Source organism: Myotis yumanensis, unplaced genomic scaffold (genome assembly GCF_028538775.1).
Source record: "Myotis yumanensis isolate MYYU_CA2020_CCGP unplaced genomic scaffold, mMyoYum1.0.hap1 SCAF_19, whole genome shotgun sequence".
In the NCBI taxonomy this organism is placed as follows: Eukaryota; Metazoa; Chordata; class Mammalia; order Chiroptera; family Vespertilionidae; genus Myotis; species Myotis yumanensis.
Window position 1 is genome coordinate 21,961,139 of NW_027223770.1, and position 13,196 is coordinate 21,974,334.

General features: G+C 54.0%; 1 protein-coding gene across 8 annotated transcripts in view; it reads left to right on the forward strand.

The window, feature by feature from the left end:
- CMKLR1 (chemerin chemokine-like receptor 1) overlaps positions 1–8,158 on the forward strand; it is a 38,054-nt gene extending 29,896 nt beyond the window's left edge. For all 8 annotated transcript variants that reach the window (XM_070400042.1, XM_070400047.1, XM_070400048.1 and 5 more), the window contains one exon: positions 345–8,158. In XM_070400042.1, coding sequence (XP_070256143.1) covers positions 348–1,469 — 1,122 coding nt within the window. In that variant the 5' untranslated portion in view covers positions 345–347 and the 3' untranslated portion in view covers positions 1,470–8,158. The remainder of the gene's footprint in view (positions 1–344) is intronic.
- The last annotated feature ends 5,038 nt before the right edge of the window (positions 8,159–13,196 follow it).

Below are 13,196 nucleotides of genomic sequence, written 5' to 3' on the forward strand. Positions count from 1 at the left end.
TGGGTTAACTCTCAGCTGAATGACCTGGGACGAATCACTTAAGTGCTCGGTGCCTCAGTTGCCTCCCCTGTAAAATGGGGTTCCTAATCCGTCTACCTCGCTGAGCTTTTCCAAGGATGAAGAGCGTTTGTGTATGTCAAGGCTTCAGAACAGTCCCTGGTGTGTAGGAGGTGCTGGCCAGCTATTTGTTAAGTAAATAAAATAACAACATGGGAAGTAGTTAAGCTAAGAAACCGGCCTGGTGCCTGGCCAGGGAGAACCCTGTCGGGCTTGCTGATCTTGGTTGGCCCCTGGAAGGCAGTTCCAGTCCAGGTTCCGCTCATGACCTTGGTCTCCCCTTGCAGAGCATGGAGGGGGAGGATTACAACAACTCCTACGATTACCATTACGATTACGAGTACCCCGAGGATCCTGAAGCCATCCTGATTTCGGAGGAGTTTCCACCTCTGGAAGGCGGGGCAATCAGGATCTTCCTGGTGGCGGTCTACAGCGTCATCTGCTGCCTGGGCATCCTGGGCAATGGCTTGGTGATCTTTATCGCCACCTTCAAGGTGAAGAAGACGGTGAACACCATCTGGTTCGTCAACCTGGCCATCGCCGATTTCCTGTTCAACCTCTTCCTCCCCTTCCACATCGCCTACGTGGCCGCGGACTACCACTGGGTGTTCGGGACGGCCATGTGCAAGGTCAGCAACTTCCTGCTCAACCACAACATGCACACCAGCGTCTTCCTGCTGATGGCCATCAGCTTCGACCGCTGCATCGCGGTGCTCCTCCCCGTCTGGTCCCAGAACCACCGCAGCATCCGGCTGGTCTACGTGGCCTGCGTGGTCATCTGGGTCCTGGCTTCCCTCCTGAGCTTCCCCTCCCTCGTGTTCCGGGACACGGTCCTCGTGCACGGGAAGATAGCGTGCTTCAGCAACTTCAGCCTGGCGGAGGCCAACTCTTCCCTGGGGCCGGCTCGCCTTCACCCGGGCTCCGTGGGCTTCCGCTGGCACCTGGCGGTGAGCGTCATGCGCTTCCTCTGTGGCTTTCTGATCCCGGTCCTCATCATCACGGCCTGCTACGTCACCATCGTCTGCAAGCTCCGGCGCAACCGCCTGGCCAAGACCAAGAAGCCCTTCAAGATCATCCTGACCATCATCATCACCTTCTTCCTCTGCTGGTGCCCCTACCAAACCCTCTACCTCCTGGAGCTCCATCACACCTCCGTGCCTGCCTCCGTCTTCACCTTGGGCTTGCCCCTGGCCACGGTCCTCGCCATTGCCAACAGCTGCATGAACCCCATCCTGTATGCCTTCATGGGTCAGGACTTCAAGAAGTTCAGGGTAAACTTCTTCTCCCGCCTGGCCAACGCTCTGAGTGAGGACACGGGCCAGTACCCCGACCCCAGCCACAGGAACTCTACCAGGATGTCGTCCATCAACGAGAGATCCTCGAAGAACGAGAAGGAGACCAACATGTTGTGAGCCCCGCCTGGAGACCCCGACAGACACTCCCACCCTTGGCGTCCAAGGCGCTGCCTTCCCAAGGCCACGGCGGGAGCCTGCGCAGCGCCCACCAACGCCCGCTGCGTTTCACACGGGGCCCACCAGTGTTTTGAGCCGGGTACCCAGGGCTTGGGACCCCTTTCTTCCGGTGGCATGGTGGGCATGGCATGCCCCTTGGCCCACAGCCTTGGACCAGCGTCCCACGCTCCTTGGGAGACCAGCCTTGACCAACGACGACGACGCAAAGCACAAACGGTAGAATTCTCCCAAGCACTGCCGTGGACCGCGATCAGCACGAGACAAGGAGACGATGCTACCTACTATGCACTCCCCGGAAATGACACAAACACTCTACCGGGTCCGTTCCCAGGGTGAGCAGAGGAGGGCAGAGCACGCCTCTCCCTACTTACCTATCCAGCAGCCAGACAGACGTCTCACCCCTCAAGCCACTCCTCTGGATTGGGGCGCGGGGAATGCACAGGGCACCTGGGAGAGGAAGGTGACAGATGAGCCCTGGGCCGTGCATGTGTGTTCAGCTCTCCTAGGAAAACAAAGAACAGGCCCCGAGGGGCCATGCGGGCTCTTGGGCTTTGTGCTGAGCTATTTTGGGGGTGGGGGTGGTGCTAGTCCTTTCCCCCAACCCCTGTTCTCACTTTTAATTTGTTCCTGGGGGTGCTGGGTGGAGGGGTCAGCTTCATCAGCGGCCCCCACCCCCTCCCAGGGGTTCCTCTCTCCTTCCCTGATCTATGGGCTCTGGCTGGAGCCACTCAGAATGAAACACTCTGGGGCAGGAGGTGAGCAAAGAGGCCTCTCCTCTTCCTCCTCAGCTTCCTCCACGCCTTGCCAGAGACCAGTCCCAAGGCACCGGCAGGAAGCTACAGGGAGTGCTTTGTGGCTGGGGAGTGCGTACAAGGGCCCAGTCACTGAACTTGAAGCGGAATTTGGAGCCTAACCTTGAACTGTGTGCTCTGGGATGCAGGCCCTGGGGTACCAGAGGCACGGAGCTCCTGTGTGCAGCCCTGTAGCCTCTTCTCACCTAGGACAATGCCCTCCTGTGTCCCGGTGTCATCATCCCCCTTACACATGGCAACGCTGAGGCTCCCAGGAGGCAAGCAACTGGCCCAACAGCACACGGCTAACTCTGTCTGAGCCTATAGAGAAGGTACCTATTGAGAATGTTCTAGACCAGTGATAGCGAACCTATGACACGCGTGTCAGAGGTGACACGTGAACTCATTTTTTTGGTTGATTCTTCTTTGTTAAATGGCATTTAAATATATAAAATAAATATCAAAAATATAAGTCTTTGATTTACTGTGGTTGCAAAGATCAAAACATTTCTGTATGTGACACGGCACCAGAGTTCAGGTTTTTCAAAATGATGACACGCCGAAGTCAAAAGGTTCGCCATCACTGGTCTAGACTATAATGATAGCCTGCATTTATTTAGCACCCCCATGATAAGCACTGTACAGGTATTGCATTTATTCCTCATAGCAGCCCCCAGTTAGGTACAATTACACGTGACTTCCCTTTTACATGTGAAGTATCTGAGGCTCAGAGAGGTTAAGGAACTTGCCTGAGGGCGTCCAGCTGGTCTCCGCCAGTGTTTAGATTTGCACCTAGGTCTCGTTTGGCTCAAATAAGGCTTCAGAGTCCTAAGGTTTTGAGAGGGGCTTGGGGTTTTGACCATAAATATATATTCCTCAGCGGATTCATACAAACATCTGAATGGCCTTTTAAGTCAGCTTTGCAAATCGTTTTCCAAAGATGACTCCGCTTGGCAAAGGAAAGGCCGTTGCCCTCCAGCTTCCTGGACAACCATCCACACTCACCCACTGGCTCCCCCTCCTGCCCCCAGGGGCCTCAGGGAAGGCAGCAGGGACAGGCGGGAGGCAGCCCCTCATAGGCCCCAGGCCCTCTGGTCTCCGAGGGCTGCATTCTCTTCTCTCCCCTCCCCTACGGGTCCCTTTAGCCTGAAGCCAGTTCTCCTTGAGAGGCAGCGAGCAGCTGTGATGTCTTCCCAGCGCCTGGCCAGCGCCCGAGGCCACGGGCGATTTGGAATCACACCTCATTAGGAGACAAACTGTTCCTTCACTTGTCAGGCCCATTGTGTTCAGGATGAGCCAGCTCTGAATAGATCCCACGCTGCTGCAGCCTCCGCCTGCTTTAAGCAACCTGCCCTTGGACAGCTTGAGAGCAAAAAGTGAGGGGGGGGAGGGCGGGGGGGCTTTCCATACTGCCCTGGTGTCTCCACCGTCCCCTTCCCATGGTCACAGGTGAAGCGACTCGGACACAAGATGGTGTGGGACGGGCTCCAGGTCCCAGAAACAGCCGCCGTCAGTCAGCCACTTGGGCCCCTGAGCCCCAGGATGGGCCGCTTCCTCGGCTCTGCGCCTCGCTCCTCCCGGCTGGGCCGCGTGCAGGCCAGGCCGCCCCGGGGAGCCGGGAAATCATTATGTCCTTGGAAAAGCCGATGAACAGGAGCAAAATCCAAACCAGCTGTTTTCCTCCTTCGGGCCCAGGCCTCCTTTTTCTGCCCGATCCACCTATCCACCCACCCTCCCACCCATCCATGTACATAACCATCTCTGCGAGTACATATCCACCCGTCCATCCAGGCCATCGCAACCTAGCCAACACCTACGTTTTGCCGGGCCTTGTGGTAGGCACTGGGAATACAGGGTGATCCGGACATACAATCTCTGTCCTCGTCAGCTCCTTCATTGGCGAGTGGGAGAGACAGCCAATAATTAAAAACAACAACAACAATTTTCTCTGAATGGAAAGCAACCTCCGTAAGTGCCACGCACACATTGGAGAGGGTCTGACCCTGGCCAGAGGCCAAGGACACTTCCTCGGGGAAGAGACGCTTGAGATGGGAAGGAGAGGTCGGCACTGGTGTGGTGGGAGGTCCGAGAGGGGGAGGGGGAAGCAGTGTGGGCGTGGAGGGAGCAGAGTGAACGTGAGGGTCTGGAAGGGGAGGCACCTGCCGCAGAGCCGGTAGACTGATCATAGGTACACAGGACGGAGAGGAGGCAGGGCCGGACCCTGGGACCCTGGGACCCTGGGACCCTGGGACTCTGGGACCCTGGGACCCTGGGATCCTGGGATAAAGGGGAAGCCCATACAACAGTGATGTGGTCAGATCTGCACATTGAAATGATGCCTCTTTCCCGATGGCCAGGCCCTTCTGGTTGGGAGGAGGTGGTGGGGGGATGAGGGGCTCCTGCAGCCTCCACATGTGTGTGATGATGCCTGGACTCTGGGAGCAAAGGTGGCCTTGAGAGAAGTGGACTGCCTGACGGAGAGCGATTTTAAAGCTCCCCAGGCTTCCTCCGGGGAGTGGTTAGCGGGAAGCCAGCCCAGGGGCCGTTTTAGCCGTGCAGAGGCCTCGGAGCGTTGCTGTATTGACGGAACTTAATTGTAAATATTATTCAAATGCACCTCCCAACGCACAATTATATTTCTCAGGGGAGCCCTCTGAGCACACACTAAAGCCCTATAAATCACACACAGATTAACCCACCAGGAGCAGAGGCCCATTAATGCAGCAAGTGCGGGCGGGGGCTGCGGGGAGTCTGTGCAGACACCACTCCCAGGGCTTGGACTTGGAGTGTAACCTGGAGGTAACTGAGTTCTGTCCTGAGGGATCTTCCAGAGGTCTCCGCCCGCCCCCCGGGAGATGGGAACACCCCGAGGCACATCAGCCAGCTACTGCCCTAGAGACATGGTCAGTGGGCTGTGGGTGCGAGGTGAAGGGAGGAGGAAACACAGGCCGATAGGACACTTTCCTGTGCTCAAGGCTTCAACAACAGCAACAACAATAGTGGGTAATCTGAACTGAGCATGTCCAAGGCTGGGGCACCTCCAAGCACTTTCCTTTCATTTTCTCACTGAATCCTACAGCAACCTCTGTGGTAGGGACCATTCCTATCTCCATGTACAGATGAGGGAATGGGGGTTCAGAGAGGTGAAGGGGCTTGCCCAGCGTCACACAGCTAATAAGTGGCACAGCTGGGATTCAACCCCCCAGTGTAGAGTTTGACTCTAAAGCAACTTGCAAACCTAAGCTGTCCTCTGAGCAGACTCCTCCGTGGGACAAGGAAGGCGCACGTCAAAATCTCCGGTGTCAGATTTTGAGGAGAGGCGGGACGGGGGGCGGGAGGGATTGCTCTCTCCTTTGGAAGGAGGAAGTGGTGTCTGGATGTGTTTGTCACTCCCGCACAGCCCTGGGAATCTTAGGCTTTTTAGGAGAGACTCTACTTCATCGAATGCATCCCTTCCCATCCCCCCATTGTACAGATGGTGAAACTGAGGCCTTATTTTTGCAAATAAGGTGGGGACCTCCTGCCTCACTGACTGCTGTGAGAAGAGATATGTATGAAAATGCTCATGGGAGGCACTTTTAAAGTATCATCATGCTAGAGACCTGGGCATTCACCAAGCCACCTTCTTCACGTCTTAGTTTGTGGTCAAGGCCTTTGGTGCAGATCTGCCCTGAAGGACCCCAGCCCAGGATCTGGGAGTTTCCAGCAAAATTCTGGCTTGGAGGGGGAGTGGGGGCTGGAGATCTTGGGGAAACCTGGCACAGGGCAAAAACATGTGTTTAAGTCACAAACTTCACCCTTAAAATTGTCCTGGATTTTAACAGGGGAGGGTTACTCGATATCAGGATCTAGGTCAGTGGTGCCCAAACTTATTTGGCCTACCGCCCCCTTTCCAGAAAAAATATTACTCAGCGCCCCCTGGAAATTAATTTTTTTAAAAATTTCAATAGCAATTAAACAGAAAGATATATGTATTAATGTTTCTACCTTTTTTTGTAAAATATAGTAAAGAAAGGTGTAAATTAGAAACATTGAAGTTTGAAATTATGAAACTATTTATTGAACTCAGAATAGAAAGGTAATACAAAAAAAGTTAAAACAAATGCACCTGTGGCCATCACCGCCCCCCTGGATCGCTGCAGCGCCCACCAGGGGGCGGTAGCGCCCACTTTGGGAATCACTGATCTAGGTGGTAGTTCAAGTGCAACACAGCGTGGCATGGCATGCCCGTGACTTTCTAGGTAAAAACCCACTTGTCTGAACGTATACGATGAATGCACTTCCTGCAGCAAGTTACGCCTCAATAAAAGGGTTTTTGAGAGTAAAGTCATTCATGCCTGCAGGAGTGACTCTCCCTTCCACCGGTGCTCTGCGCAGAATCAGGGCAGGTTCTCTCTGATTCAAAAGAATATCACAGAGGGATGAGGTCCTTGCAGGGTCCATCCAAGAGCCTCAGGAAGGACTGAGCCCTCCCGGGGGTCACCCAACCCTGTCCCCCAACTCAAAGGGCCTTGGATGGTTATGACACAGGATCCCATGGGCTCAGGAGTCAGACCGCTGGGGCTCGAATCCCAGCTCCACCATTTCCATCAGCTCAGAGTTAGGGCTAGAATTAGTCTCTATGACCTCGGTAAGCTACTCAATTTCTCCAAAGCCTCAGCTTTCTCACCTGTGAAATGGGTAGAATAAGAATTAGCTGCTCACAGGGTTGCTGGGGGGATTAAATGAGATGCCACGTATTTAGCAGATGCTGGGCTCATGCGTGCCACCCTTTCATCTACTTGGGTTTCCCTGGTCTCCCCATATCCAGGCTTGCCCCCCCACAACCCTCTCTCCACGAAGCAGCCCGAGGGGGCTTCCATCACAGAGTACAACCACCCAACTCCAGGACTGCTCCCTCCGTCCTCACCTCCTGCTGCTCTGCAGCCCGCCTGCCTCTCAGAAACAAGCAGCTCAACAGCAGCAACACGAATGCACCCGAGACCGTTCCCACCGCGGCCTTCGCATGGGCTGTTCCCTCTGTTCCCGGCCACTGTGTGCACGACCCGTTCCTCCTCCTCCTCCTCCTCCTCCTCCTCCTCCTCCAGGTCTCAGCTCACCTGTCACCTCCTCAGAGAGGTCCCTCTTCACCTGCCCCCCACTTCCAGTCGGCCCCACCCCCATCCACTGCCTATTAGATGAAAATGTTTTATTTTCATGACAGTACTTCGTGCCGGTCTGGAAGCTGCCTGCCCCCTAGTCCAGGGGTCCTCAAACTTTTTAAACAGGCGGCCAGTTCACTGTCCCTCAGACCGTTGGAGGACCGGACTATAGTTTAAAAAAAAACTATGAACAAATTCCTATGCACACTGCACATATCTTATTTTGAAGTAAAAAAACAAAACGGGAACAAATACAATATTTGTATTTGCATGTGGCCCGCGGGCCGTAGTTTGAGGACCCCTGCCCTAGTCGGTGCGAGCTCTATCAAGGGCAGGGGCCGTGTCGGTCTTTCTCGGCTCTGTATCCCCAGCGCCCAGAGCAGTGCATACACAGGAAAGGTGCTCGTACTGTTTTTGTTGAATGAATGAATGACCATAGGCTGCTGTTATTTGTGTCATTGAGTTTCATGACAATCACTATTCTGATACACCATTGGTGAAGTATATTCGCATTTTTTTCCCATATCGACGAAGCTTGGGAAGGGAGGGATTATCCCCATTTCACAGACATGGAAACTGAGGGATTTCTGTTAATTACACACCAAAGAGGTTTCTCCTCCCTCGGCCTTTTCTTTCCCCTTTGTCTTAAGAATTGCAGCCTGAAAATAAAGCAATCAGATGCCTCCCTCCCCGTCTCCACCCCTCCTCCTATTGTTTTGTAATTCTCTTCTGGCCCCGGGCTCTATCAAGGATTTGGCTGGTACAACTGTGACGGCCACAGGCTTCCTGTGTTTATCCTTCCACTTTGAAATCGTGGATGGAGCAATCCCCTGGGCGCCAGGTCTGGGTCGGGAACTGGGCGAAGGGACAGCAGAAAGCACAGCCAGATACCTGACCCCAGGTGTCCCTGGAGCCCAGGCGCCTGGCCCCGGGAGAGGCGGAACTCAGGATTTTCTTTCCCGTGGTTTCCATCATGCAGATGTTGAGTGCCCATAGAGCAAACATCTGGATGATTGAATGAGTTTCTGGCATCGCTCGTGTCTACCGGGTGCTGGTGTCAACCAGCTGGGACACATACAGGAAGGTGGGAAAGGGGGCTCCCAGCCTTGGCTGGTGGCTGGGACTAGCCAGTGAGCCCCTGGTTATGGCAGGCAATTTATTATTATTTAAAACATTTTAAAAATTGATTTAATAGAGAGGAAGGGAGAGAAGGATAGAAACATCAATGGTGAGAGAGAATCATTGATCGGCCGCCTCCTGCGTGGCCCCCACTGGGGACGGAGCCCGCGCAACCTGGACATGTGCCCTGACCGGGAATCAAACTGTGACCTCCTGGTTCGTAGGTTGACGTTCAACCGCTGAGCCACGCCAGCCGGGCATGGCAGGCAGGGCACCGCCCAGGCTCCAGTGCCTGACTGGGAAGGAGTGACTGGCGATAGGTTTTCAGGCAGAGTGACAGGCGGCCACAGGCAGTTTCGCATCTATCACCCCATTTCATCTTCGCCGGAAACCTGAAGGGTAAACCCAACTTAATCTTAGAGATGGAGACGTTGAAGCTCAAAGGGGCCAAGTGAGTTTCCCGGAACCATACAGCTATCCACCCGTTGATTTTTGTTGAGCACCTACTGTGCGCCAGTTACTCTGCTAGACTCTGGGGGGTACAACAGCTGTCGCCATCCTTACTTTCATACATCTTTTAAGGCAGGGGTCCTCAAACTACGGCCCGAGGGCCACATGCAAATACAAATATTGTATTTGTTCCCGTTTTGTTTTTTTACTTCAAAATAAGATATGTGCAGTGTGCATAGGAATTTGTTCATAGTTTTTTTTTTTAAACTATAGTCCGGCCCTCCAACGGTCTGAGGGACAGTGAACTGGCCCCCTGTTTAAAAAGTTTGAGGACCCCTGTTTTAAGGTATTAGTGCGTAGCAGAGCTGGGATTTGAACCCACCTCTGTATAGCTTTGTGGCTTCTACTTTTTCCCTTGATATCCTGCTTCCGGAGTAAGAGAAGTTAGTATACAGAACAGAGAAGAGAAAGGCTTTCTGTGTAAGACTCACATCTTGGCTGGAGCTGCTGAATTGAGCTCGATTCTGGGAGCCAGGATGCAGCTGTCAGCAGCTGCTCCCCATCCCCGAGTCCCCCAAATAGGAGAGTGATCCGATCCAAAGCTCCTCCCTCCTTTGAAAGAGCAGCAGGGTGGGCGATGGCATGGCTTTACCCAAAAGAACTGCACGCCAACATGGGGTTGCTGACACCGAGGCAGGTTGAAGGAACAGACCGGGAGGTGGGGGGGGGGGGTTGGGGAGGGGGGGGGGTGGAGCGGTGTTCCCTGGTCCCCTTCAGGTTCATCGAAGGGACCATTGCAGCTGTTGGAATCTGAGACGTCACCCCTTTCAGCTTCCCGAGGGTAAGCCTGTCCCAGCCCCCTGACCACAGCACCTTCAAGGACGCAGATGGCTCTATGGCAGTGGTTCTCAACCTTCTGGCCCTTTAAATACAGGTCCTCATGTTGTGACCCAACCATAAAATTATTTTCCTGCTACTTCATAACTGTCATGTCGCTACTGTGATGAATCGTCATGTAAATATCTGATATGCAGGATGGTCTTAGGCGACCCCTGTGAAAGGGTCGTTCGACCGCCAAAGGGGTTGCGACCCACAGGTTGAGAACCGCTGCTCTATGGAAACAGCTTGCTCGTTCTTAACATGCCAGGTGACAAGGTTCTTGGGGTCGGCTGAGCTGAGGATCCCCGATGGGAAACCAGTCCCGTCAGAGGTGAGCCAGGGCCGGAACCCAGATGCCCCTACGCCCAGTCCCGTTGCTCCCCATCCATTCCCAGCAACAGCCCTGCCTTTTCCTCACATGCTGGCTCAGACACGTCCACCCACGGAGCCTTGAGAAGCAGGGAAACAGAAAACCAGCGCCCCTTCCAAGGCCGGGACTATAAATGAAACGAATAAAAGTCCTTCTTATCCACGCTCGTTGGACTCGCAGCTCTTTAGACCCACAGCTTGAAACACACCAAGCAAACGTCAAAAGAAACAAGAGGACTTCTTTCCATTAGGACGCATTTGGCTTCAAGTAACAGAAGCCTCCACTCCCAATGGCTGAAGCAAGAAGGAAGGTGCCTTCCTTCCCTAACAGGAACACCTGGAGTTTGGGAATTCAGCAGCTGTGCCCAACCGGGATTCGAACCAGCGACCTTTGGGTTCATGGGCGGACTCTCAACTGCGGAGCCACATGGGCTGGCCTGTTGTAATGTCTTTTTTTTTTTTTTTTTTTTCCTTTTACTGGAGCAACAAGACTGCATTTGCTTTGTTATCTCTGGGGGCCGTGCCTAAGCCAGGTCATTGATTCAGGAGGCTGCATCGATCTGCCTAAATTGTGCATTGGAGCTGCACACGGAATGCTGGCTACAGTTTGGGCGTGTGAAGAAAATGTAATTTCATTGTCTGTAGCTGATCTGGCCTTTCCTCTCAACCCCTCCCACACCACCCTGCATTGGCAACAAAACAGCACAGAAACCAAAACAATTAGGCGTTATCCATGGTATGGGTTGCGTGGTGTCCCCCCAAATCCATAGCTTCACGTCCTGACCCCCAGGACCTCCGATTGGGACCTGCCTTACAGAGGTAACCAGGTTACAATCCGGTCGTTGGCTTGGGTCCTAATCCAATATGACTGGTGTCCGTATAAAAAGGGGAAACGGACACAGACACGCACAGAGGAAAGAGGAGGCAGAGAGACACAGGGAGGAGGGAGGCCTGAGCCAGCCTCCCCTCGAAGGAACAAAGGAACGACCCTGCTGACACCTTGACCTTGGACTTGCAGCCTCCAGACCCGCGACAATACATTTCTGTTGTTTAAGCCCCCTCCCTCCCTTCCCCCCGGTGTGTGGTATCTTGTTACAGCAGCCCCACCACGCTAATCTAACCCGTTTCACCATTTTAGTCCAAATGTCCACTTTGCAGGTTCCTGGGCTAAGTGTCCCCTGGGTCAACACACTCACCCTCTCCCAGACGCTGCTGGCCCTGGTGGTTTTGGGCGCTGGAGGGTGGGGCTTGGTCTGAGGGTCTCGGGAGGGGGCGGAGTCTGGAGGTGCCAGAGCCCTCTGCCCTCTCTCCCTGGTCCTGCGTGAGTGGGAAACTGTGGAAAGTGGACTTCGCTCTGGGCCTGGCTGCTCGCACGGGTAACCTGCCGCCCTGCACCCCGGCTGCCCTCTTCTCAGCGAGAATTCGGGGGGAGGCACCCCAGCTTGTCTGAAGGTCACCCGTTCCCGTCCCATGACTGCCCTGCGGGCTCTCACCCACGTCCAGCTCCGTCAGGGGATCTCTGTAACCTGAGGGGGTCACGTCCCCCTTCTGGGCCTCGACCTTCCCTTCTGATAAATAGGGTTTTGACAAGAGAGCTTGTCAGACGTGAGCACATGACAAGTACCCACCTGATGCCAAGTGTGTCGATCTCATATCATCTCACTGACTCCTTCCCAAGCCCTGGGAGGCGGCCATGGCCGTGTCTTAAGGATGTGGGGGCTCAGGTGTGTGTGTTTCCAGAGCCTTCCGCTCAGCCAGATGACCTCTAAGGGCCCTTTAAGCTCTGACATCCCAAGAGTCCAGGGATTAGACCAGCGGTTCTCAACCTGTGGGTCGAGACCCCTTTGGCGGTCGAACGACCCTTTCACAGGGGTCGCCTAAGACCATCCTGCATATTAGATATTTTCATTACGATTCATAACAGTAGCAACATGACAGTTGTGAAGTAGCAACGAAAATAATTTTATGGTTGTGGGTCACAACATGAGGAACTGTATTTAAAGGGCCAGAAGGTTGAGAACCACTGGATTAGACGGATCAGGGCTCCAATCCTGCCTCGGCCGCTTCCTCGGCCTGTGAGCTTCTGGGCAAGTTGCTTCACCTCTCCGAGCCTCGGTTCCTTCATCTGCAAAATGGGTCCAATCACGCGCACCTTGTTGAGTTACTGAGATAACTAAATGCTATACAACAGGCGTGGCACAGGGCAAATGTGCCTCTTTGTGCCTTTTCCTACCCACACTCCAAATGCTGTGCGAGGAGCCAGCCAAGGGAGACCAGGTCTCTCCCCTCCCCAGCAAACCCTGCCCTCCCCACCTCCCCGCTGTCCTGCACCACCAAACTCCAGCCACAGCAGCTGCGTTTAATTGAATTTAACTTAATAGTTTTATCGGATGCCTTTGGTTCAGGGGACGCGAAGAGGCCTCTGGGTAATTCGCACGTTTTTTTCCACAAACCAAATCAAGAGCTGCTAACCATAAACAAGTCCGTTTTAATTGGATTAAGGGGAGGCTGGGCTTGGGGACTTTAAACCGTGGAGGAGCTGGAGCAAAAAGGGCTCTTGGAGGTTTCAGATTTTCCGCTTCCTTGGACCCCAGAGCCCTTGACACCAGGTGTTGGCTTCCTTCCAGAAGATTCCGATTCCCAGTGCCCCAGTGGAGCAGAGGAGAGCTGTCCCTGCTCAGATTAAACATTCGTAAAGTGATAAGCGCACGGGCTCTGGAGCCAGCCAGGCTGCCTGGGTTCGAATCCCACTTCGCCTTCTATTCCCTTTGGTCAAGTGATTTTTACCTCCCCGAGCCTCAGTTTCCCCACCTGGAAAATGCCATAGGGTTGCTGCGAGGATTAATTTAGCTCATCAAGTGTTTGGCAGAGTGCCCATGCTGGTTCAGTTCTTGATTAATGCCAGCTCGTCTTTATTT